Raw genomic sequence first — 10,363 nt, 5'->3', positions numbered from 1 at the left:
AAGTGAAAGTGAAAAGTGAAAGTGAAGTTGCTCAGTCATGTCCGACTCTTAGCGACCCCATGGACTACAGCCTACCAGGCTCCTCTGTCCATGGGATTTGCCAGGCAAGAGTACTGGAGTGGGGTGCCATTGCCTTCTCCGTTTTCAATGTATAAGCCTCCCTTAACTCAGAAAGAATTGTTTAATAAACAGGACATACTACTATCATCTAAATGACAGAGTCCGTTAATCTAAATTAGCCCTGGGAGAAATTTCAGGCACAGTATCAAAAGTAAAGTGAAATATTTAGGAAATATTAGGAAAAAGCACTTTTCTGTCTGCCTATTGCAGGGAAAGATGAACTGGTCATGCAGTTTCTTTACTTTTGAACACAAACTTAGTTGTTTAAAATTTTCCCTTATGGGTTTCATAGAAAGCAGCAATGGAAGTTCAGCTTAAATAGAGAAACATAGAAACCACAGAAGCATCACACAAAGTTACACACAACAGCAGTAACTTTCCTCAGGCTTAAAATAGCAACCCAGTCTTCCTACAACTAAGTTATTTTTACAAACTTGAGCTAGATAAATACACATACCTTCTCTTCGCTCTTTTAATTTCTTCCGGAAAACCTCAGCCCGGATCTCTTCAAAGGAGAACTCCCCGACTCCTGCATAAATCTTCTCCTTACAATACATCATCTTCTCCTTCTTCTCAGACTCTTGCTGAAGACTTTGAACTCTCTGCAGGAGATCTCCTTCTTCCTTTCCAGGCTTTCTTGTGCTTAGAATGTGGTTTATACTGGGTTCAATTTTACATGGTGTCCTAAAAGAAGCAAGATAATTATTATTTATCATATAGATCAAATGAGCTGTTTCTTACGTTTTGACAAAACACAGGGATGATGTCAGTTGTAAGATTATATATGATGGATTCCAAAAAACAAAAATGATTAAGAGGCTAAAAATAATTTACATAGTCCATCAACAATTATGTTCTGAGTACTACTAGGATGAGGAAGGAATTAGCTATAAGTTAAGAGTCATCAAATAGCTTATATTACTTATAGGTAAAAATAAATCTGAATAACATATCTTTTTTTCAAAGGAGGTAATATTTTTATTGAAGTATATATAGTTGATTTATAATGTGTTAGTTTCACATGTACAGCAGTGATTCAGTTATATATTATATATTATATGTATATATATATTCCTTTTCAGATTTTTTTCCCTTATAGGTTATTACAAAATATTGAATATAGTTCTCTGTGCTATACAGTAGGTCCTTGTTGGTTATCTATTTTATATATAGTTATGTGTATATGTTAATCCCAATCCCCTAATTTATCCCATACCTTTCCCCTCTGGTGGGCTTCCCTAGTGGCTCAGACGGTAAAGAATCCGGCTGCAATTAGGGAGACCTGGGTTCTATTCCGGAATTGGGAAGATCCCCTGGAGAAGGGAAAGGCTACCCACTCCAGTATTCTTGCCTGGAGAATTCCATGCACAGAGGAGCCCGGTGGGTTACAGTCCATGGGTCGCAAAGAGTCGGACATGACTGAGCGACTAACACTAACACTTTGCCCTTTGGTAACCATAAATTTGTTTTCTATGACTGTGGTGAATAACCAAATCTAAATAGAATCCAGTGTACAAAATGAAGCTAACTTATGCCCATTTCTCACTGTTCTGAACCCAGAAGAATTAGAAATACAGCATTTAGAGAACTGATGATGTAAAATTCAACATTATCAGCTGAAGGGGAAGAGTAGAGAGTGGTAATACAGGTTTGAAAATGGAGCATACCTCAGTCAGGATCAGAATCACTTATATATCTTTTATTTTTTTGTGTATCTTTTAACAACTAAAGATTGTTCTTTAGTTGTATCTGGTCCTCAACTCAGATACACTGGATCAGAACTTTTAATGGTCCAAGCATCTACATGCTTAAAAAGCGTCCTCAATTTGCTCAACTGATAAAAAGACTTTATGAAAAAACCTACACAAACATCATATACCTAGCATATAATGAGGGGTTACAAATTATATATGAAGAAACTCTTGCAATGGGACACAAAATATGACCTAATATTACCACTCCACAATGTTATATATTAGACTGAATCTCAGACTGCCTGATTATTTAATCATCTATTATATCTCATAGAAATGCCAAGAAAAAGACATTCAGAAAGAAAAAGCAGGTTATGAGCAAAAACTGCCATAATTCCTCACTACTGTTAATAATAAAGGTAGAACATCTCCCTTAAATAACAGTGACTATCTTTGACTACACCAATTTAAATATAAACCTATTGAGTTTATTCCTTAATAAGAATAACAAGTGGTCTTTTAGCCCTAACACACTAAAAAAAAAAAAAAAAGACATAAAGGAAATAAAACTTTTGTTTACTTTCATTTCCACAAAGAAGAAAAGGCTTTAGGAATTAGATAGGTGCCCCTGCCAAACTTAGTAATTTCCACCACAAAATATCTGGAAATCAAACTCACATAACTGGCTGTTGTGCAGTCTCTTCCACATATGGAGTAAAACTTGGAAGCATAGAGGGTACAGCTGTCATAGACGCTGTATTGCCTCGAGGCTGGCGATGAAGAAGAAAACTAAAATTACCATGGTTTTACATTCTGATGCACCATATGCAGACCATGCCTAATTATTCAAGAGGAATTAAAAGAGATGCTAAAAATACTCCTCTATTTGAACTTTGTTATGTTAACAAATAAACTGGATTAGAGTCCTTACCCTGTATTCCAAAGGCCTGCCTGTGTTCCAAGGGCCGGCTTGCAGCTCATTCTCTTTGCCCCTGGACACAGGAGGTGCTATCCATGGCTGGACTGTAGGCTTAGATGGCTCTGCTCTAGAAGCCTCATCAGTATTTTCATCAAAAACAATAATTCTAGTATTACTTTGCATCTGTTGAGGAACTGGATTTTGGAGACCTCTGTTCTGGCTTGGAGCTAAGAGAAAAATATTAAACTTTCAAAATCTAAATTTAAAAATCTTCACCAATTTAGATGCCCAATAAGGTATACCTGAACCTTTCCCAAATCAAGATTACTTCTACTACCATAGAATCAGAGATTTTTTTAAATAATAATTTTTAAAAACCTTAATGCATCAAATAATTAATTTTTAAGTCTATTCTGCATTTGTTACTTATACCCTCCCTCTTTTCCCTCACCTGTAATCTTTTACATATAGATATCCAAAAAACAAATTCTGTATCTTCCTTCAGTCATCATTCTAACATTGTTTAATTTTATCAGGATTAACTGAAATCTTAATATTCATTTTTCTGGTAAAATTTTTCTCTCAGCTGAAATGTACTGAATCTAAAAAAAAACCAAGTTAGCTCACTTATTATTGGTATTCTCTTTAGTGGGGCTGCTTATTAGACTCAAGCTTCATCATGACCTGGATAAAATATTTTTTAGGACTATATTCTCTGTACTCTAATTCTCAGATCTCCAAGAAACACTCTGAGTATTACAAAGTTGATATATCAGGATAGGGATAAGAGATCTAAATATCTGGTCTATGTGTCTAACTGCTATAAATGTGGTTAATAAAAGCTTACTGCTCTCTGTATCTTCTGGTCAATTTTGCTGGGAACCTAAAATTTACCTAAAAAAATAGTAGATTTAAAAAACAGCTATTGCTGATCATCTTTAAGTATACAAAGAGAGCCCAATTTCTCACCCTCCAAAACTGAAGATCAAATTAATACATTCTTTGTGAATTTGGTACATGTAAGCTTTACTTTGATAATACTTGCTATATTACTGCATATCTTTCAACTAATAACTGAAACTCAGAAACTCTAGTTGCTTATTACTCTAGATAAATATTAGATTAAGTTATTCTTTTTTCTTTTCCTTCCGTCTGTCTTTCCCTCTTTCTTTGCATTATAAGAGTCCCAGAGTAGGTGTTTCTTAATTAATGACACAAAATGCTGACATGTTTTAGTGTTACTGTACACTGTGATCTCAGCTTCTCCTTAGACTTCTTTTTTGCTTCCTAGTAGTCAGAACAGTAGGACAATGTTCATATATATATTTATACATGATTTCCTTACATAATTTGCCTACCACCCGAAACTAAAAGCTTCCCATAATAACACTTAACAAACTTACCCTTGAGAGCACCCCCTACACGGCTGATTGGAGCTCTTGCTGTCTTTTTCCCTTTGCTTTTTAGTTCAGCCAGTGTGCTTCGCTGTGGTACAGAAGATCCCACAACTTCCTCCTCCTCTTCTTTCTCAAGTGCCAACAGAGTTTGCCGAGACACTCGAGCTTGGAATTGTCTAAAGTAAGAGAAGGGACCATTAACAGTTGGTGAGATGAACACTACTGTCCAAATTCAATTTCCTAATTTGCTAAACAGGGGAAAAGAGTGGGATGTAAGGGAAGAAATATATAAAAATAGCCAAAAGAAAGTGTTTATTCTCTCAGAAACAAAGAAAGCCACCTTGAAATCAGAGAAGGTCCAAATTTGTATGTCCAAATTCGAACAATCAAAAATACTCTGAAGAGCACCAGCAGGTTGACCTCGGGATTAGATCAGTGTCTTAGATTAAGATTATAGAATATATTAAGATCAGAGTTTCCCATCAACTTTTTATTATGACTTTTTAAACTCACAAAATAGTTGAAAGAGTGAGCACCCATATATTCTTTACTTAGATTAACTAATTGTTAACATCTTGACACATCTATTTTCTTGTCTCTCTTGCTATATAGAATCCCCATCGGATTCCCTACCCCAACATTTTCCCTGAATCAGATGAATGAAGTTGCATTAAACATGACATTTTAGTAAAACTGGTAGAAGTTTGAAGACTAAACTTCTGTGCAGTTGCCAAAGTATTAAGTATTATCAAAAGGGTAAAGAAATTGAATAAACTGCAAATGCTGGCCAAGATGCAATAAGCCCATATTAGCTTCTCTCTTTCTCACCGATTAGAATTAAAAACTCTAAAAAAAAAAACTTAAAAAAAAAAAAAAAAGAATTAAAAACTCCAGACAAAATACAAAAAAAGCAACCGAGGTCTCTAAAAAGTAAACAAAAGCAAGTAGACTGTGGAGAGGAGTCAAAGAAACAACCCACTCAAGGCTGTTTCCTGTTTTTTTTTTCCCCCTTCTCTTTTCCATTTGGTTTTGAATTGTTACATTAGCAGTGCAGGAAGCTAAAACTCCTAAAGAAATCTCATCTTTTTTTCCAGAGGAAAGGAAAAAGTGGACTGTGAGGGCCAATGAGTATGGGAGAAATATTGGAGGGGATGAGCTAAAGAAGAGAATCACCTGATTCTGTACATGAATTGGCACAAGCCCTGGACCACCCTTGAGCTATGCATACACAAAGCAGACCCAAAGCAGCACAGAAAAGGCTTTGAGAACTGAACTATAATATAAACCACTGTCCAAGCACTAGACTAACCCTGGAGTAACAGACAAATGGGATACACCTAAAGGTCTCTGAAAATTGAACTGACATTAGAACCACTACTCACATAAGTTGAAAAAGAAATTATATCTGAAGGCTGGTTACCTAATAAGACAAAAGCATCAACATTAACTAACAGGACCTAGAGTCTAATAATACCAGTATACATGTCTAGTATATAATCCAAAATCACCTGACATATAAAGAACTAGGAAAATGTGACCAATTCTCAAAGGAAAAACAGAAATACAAATCAAATGACAGCTTCCTGGTGGCTCAGACAGTAAAGAATCTGCCTGCAATGTGGGAGAACTGGGTTCGATTCCTGGGTTGGGAAGATCCCCTGGAGAAGGGCATAAAAACCCACCTCAGTATTCTTGCCTGGAAAATCCCCAAGGACAGAGGAGTCTGGAGGGCTACAGTCTGTGGGGTCGCAAAGAGTTGGACACAACTGAGTGACTAAGCACATTACAGCACAGTGACCAAAAATATAAATATAGAAATCACAGCACAACCATGATTGGTATTTATGTAGAAATTTTATACATAGTTTAAAGAATAATATTAAAAAAATCACAATATTGTAAAGTAATTATCCTCCAATTAAAATAAACTAATTAATAAAAAAAATAAATAAAAACATCAAATGACCCAGGTGTTGAGTTTTCAGACAGATTTTAAAGCAGCTAACGCAATGATGCTCCATAATATAAAGGTAAAAATATTTTAAATGAATGGAAAGACAGAAATTCTCAACTGACACACAGAAACTATGAAAAAGAATCAAACGGAAATTTTAGACCTGAAAAACACAATATCTGAAGTAAACAATTTACTGGATATACTCAATATCAGAATGGAAAAGACTGAAAAAAAGAGTAAATGAACCTGAAGACAAATCAATAAAAATTGCCCACCCTAAAGAATAGAAAGAATTAAGTTAAAATTTTGTTTTAAATGAACAGAGCTTCATGGACCTGTGGGACAGTATCAGACAGTCTAATATATGTGGAACTGAAGTTCCAGAAAAAAAGGTATAGAAAAGTATTTTAAAAATAATGGCTGAAAACTTTTCAAATTTTGTGAAAGGCATGTCTTTACAAATTCAAAAAGCCCAGTAAACCCCAAATGGATTAAATATAAAGGCAATCATACCCAGATACATCATGATCAAATTGCTGAAAAGCAATGTTAAAGAAAAAAAAAACTTAGAGAAAATCAACTCATTACAAAAAGGGGGAAGAACCATTCAAATGACTATAGATGTCCCATCAGATATCAGAGAGTCTAGAAGACAAAAACATGCTACAAGAATTGTTGGACCAAAATTCTACATCCAATGAAAATATCCTTCAGAAATAAAGATGAATAAAGACACTCTCAGGGGATTCCCTGGGGGTCCAGTTGTTAAAATTCCACGCTTCCAAAACAGGAGGCACGGGTTTGATCCCTGGTTAGGAAATCAAGATTCTGCATGCTGTAAGGCTGGAGGTGGGGGGGGAGGGAGAGACATTCTCAGATGAAGAAAAACTAAGAGAATTTATTGGAAAAGATTCACTCTAAATGAATGACTAGGAAAAAACTTCTTTTGTCTGACAGGAAATGATATCAGAGGAAAACCTGGAACTTCAGGAATAAGGAGAACAAAAATGGTAAATATAACAGACTATTTTTCTCCTAAGTTCTTTAAAATACATATGGCTTTTGAAAGCAAAAATTATAACATTGTCTGATGAGATTTTCAATGTATGTAAATGTAATACTTAACACCAGTATATCAAGAAAGTAGGGAAGATATAGAACCTATATGATTATAAAGCTTCTATTATTTTACTTGAAGTGGTAAAATATTAACTCTAAGTAGACTGTGAAAGGTTAGGTATATGTATTATATACCCTAGAGGAACCACTAAAAAAATAACAGTCAATAAAGTGAAATACTAAAAAAAAAAAAAAGAAAAAAAACAATCCAAAAGAAGACAGCAAAGGGGCAACAAAGGAACAAAAGACAGAGAAACTGAAAACAAATATTAAAATAACATATCTAAATCCCACAAAGTTGGTAATTCCATCAAAATGTTCTAAATAAACCACATAAAAAACATTGTGAGAGTTGAGAAAAACACAACATCCAACTCTTTGCTGTGTATAAGAACCACTTTTAATAAAAAGACACTGTCAAGTTAAAAGGGAAAAGAGAAACCTGATTTAAAAATGGAGAGAAGACCTTAACAGACTTTTTCCAAAGAGGAAAGGCAGATAGCTAAAAGGCACATGAAAAGATGCTTGACATCAGTAATCTTCAGGGAAATGCAAGTCAAAACCACAATGAGGTATCACCTCACACCTGTCAGAATGACCATCATCAGAAAGAACACAAATCACAAACGTTGTCAAGGATGTGGAGAATCCTTGTACAGTGTTAGTGGGAATGTAAACTGCTACAGCCAATGTGGAAAAGAGCATGGAGGTTTCTCAAAAAACTAAAAATAGAACTACCATATGACCCAGCAATTCCATTCCTGGGTATATATCTGAAAAAAACAAAAACACTAATATGAAGACACATGCACCCCAGTGTTCAGAGCAGCATTATTTACAACTGCCAAGATATGGAAGCAACCTAATTGTCACCAACAGATGAATGGAAAAACAAGATGTGGTATACATATATAGTAGAATACTATTCAGTCACAGAAAAGAATGAAATTTTGCCATTTGCAACAACATGGATGGACTTGGAAGGGATTATGTTAAGTGAAATAAATCAGAAGAAGTGAGAAGTGAAGTTGCTCAGTCGTGTCCGACTCTTTGCGACCCCATGGACTGTAGCCTACCAGGCTCCTCCCTCCATGGGATTCTCCAGGCAAGAGTACTGGAGTGGGTTGCCATTTTCCTTCTCCAGGGGATCTTCCCAACCCAGGAATTGAACCTGGGTCTCCCGCATTCTAGGCAGATGCTTTAACCTCTGAGCCACCAGGGACTCAAAATAAGTCAGACAAAGAGACAAATACTGCATAATATCACTTAAATGTGGAATCTAAGAAATACAACAAACTAGTGAATAAACAAAAAAGAAACTTACAGATATAGAGAACAAATTAGTCATTACTAGTGGGGAGAGGCAAAATAGGGGTAGGGGATAGGAACGTACAAACTATTAGGTACAAACTAAGCTACGAGGACATATTGTACAACACAGGGAATATAGTCGATATTTTATAATAACTATAGATGGAGTGTGTGCACACACTAAGTCACTTCAGTCGTGCCCAACTCTGTGACCCTATGGATTGTGGCCAGCCAGGCTCCTCTGCCAACTGGATTCTCCAGGCAAGAATACTTTAGTGGTTGCCATGCAGGGTCTTCCTGATCTAGGGACCAAATCCACATTTCTTATGCCTACTGCAATGGCAGGTGGGTTCTTTACCATTAGCACCACCCGGAGTATAACCTTTAAATATTGTGGATTACTACATTGTATACCTTTAACTTCTACAGTACTGTACATCGACTACCCTTCAATAAAAAGAACCCCCTTTGTTAATAAAAGGAAATCCACACAAAATCCTGTAATATGAATGTTTGTAGCAGCATTATTTCATAATTGCCAAAAAATGAAAACAACCTAATGCCCAATAACTGATGAATGGATAAGTCATGCACTGTATCTATAGAATGACATATTATTCAGCAATAAAAACGAAATACTGATATATGCCACAACTATGTTCATCTATACGGTAAGTGAAAGAAGCCAGTCACAAAAGACTACATAACGTAGGATTCCATTTATGTGCAATGTCCAGAATAGGGAAACCCAGAGAGAGAAAGCAGATTAATGGTTGCCTGGAACTGGGTTGAGAGGGAATGGAGAGTCACTGCTAATCAGTTCAGTTCAGTTCAGTTGCTCAATTGTAGCTGACTCTTTGGAACCCCATGGACTGCACCAGGCCAGGCTTCCCTGTCCATCACCAACTCCAGGAGCGTGCTCAAACTCATGTCCATTAAGTTGGTGATACCATCCAACCATTTCATCCACTGTCATCCCCTTCTTCTACCTTCAATCTTTCCCAGCATCAGGTCTTTTCCAACGAGTCACTTCTTTGTATCAGGTGGCCTGAGTATTGGAGCTTCAGCATCAGTTCTTCCAATTAATATTCAGGACTGATTTCCTTTAGGATTGACTGGTTTGATCTCCTTGCAGTCCAAGAGACTTTCAAGAGTCTTCTCCCACACCACAGTTCAAAAGCATCAATTTTTCGGTGCTCAGCTTTCTTTATAGTCCAACTCTCACATCCATACATGACTACTGGAAAAACCATAGCTTTTACTATATGGATCTTTGTTGGCAAAGTAATGTCTCTGCTTTTTAATATACTGTCTAGGTTGGTCATAGCTTATCTTCAGGGCAAGTGTCTTTTAATTTCATGGCTGCAGTCACCATCTGCAGTGATTCTGGAGCCCAAGAAAACAAAGTCTGTCACTGTTTCCATCGTTTCTCCATCTATTTGCCATGAGGTGATGGGACTGGGTGCCGTGATCTTAGTTTTCTGAATGTTGAGTTTTAAGCCAGCTTTTTCACTCTCCTCTTTCACTTTCATCAAAAGCCTCTTTAGTTCTTCTTCACTTTCTGCCATAAGCGTAGTGTCTTTTGCATATTTCACGTTATTGCTATTTCTCCTGACCATCTTGATTCCAGCTTGTGCTTCATCCAGCCCGGCATTTCACATGATGTACTCTGCATATAAGTTAAATAAGCACGGTGACAATATACAGCCTTGACGTACTCCTTTCCCAATTTGGAACCAGTCTGTTGTTCTATGTCTGGTTCTAACTGTTGCTTCTTGACCTGCATACAGATTTCTCAGGAGGCAGGTAAGGTGGTCTGGTATTCCCATCTTTTTCAGAATTTTCC

General features: G+C 36.3%; 1 protein-coding gene across 1 annotated transcript in view; it reads right to left on the bottom strand.

Moving 5' to 3' along the window:
• BUB1B (BUB1 mitotic checkpoint serine/threonine kinase B) overlaps nucleotides 1-10,363 on the bottom strand; it is a 55,423-nt gene that overhangs the window by 28,834 nt on the left and 16,226 nt on the right. Inside the window, exons 6-9 of the mRNA XM_010847941.1 lie at nucleotides 4,137-4,306; nucleotides 2,746-2,960; nucleotides 2,493-2,584; nucleotides 578-804 (exon numbers count right to left, since the gene is read on the bottom strand). Coding sequence (XP_010846243.1) covers nucleotides 578-804; nucleotides 2,493-2,584; nucleotides 2,746-2,960; nucleotides 4,137-4,306 — 704 coding nt within the window. The remainder of the gene's footprint in view (nucleotides 1-577; nucleotides 805-2,492; nucleotides 2,585-2,745; nucleotides 2,961-4,136; nucleotides 4,307-10,363) is intronic.

This window comes from Bison bison, unplaced genomic scaffold (genome assembly GCF_000754665.1).
Source record: "Bison bison bison isolate TAMUID 2011002044 unplaced genomic scaffold, Bison_UMD1.0 scf7180017864259, whole genome shotgun sequence".
NCBI lineage: Eukaryota > Metazoa > Chordata > Mammalia > Artiodactyla > Bovidae > Bison > Bison bison.
This window is presented reverse-complemented; position numbering and strand designations above follow the sequence as displayed.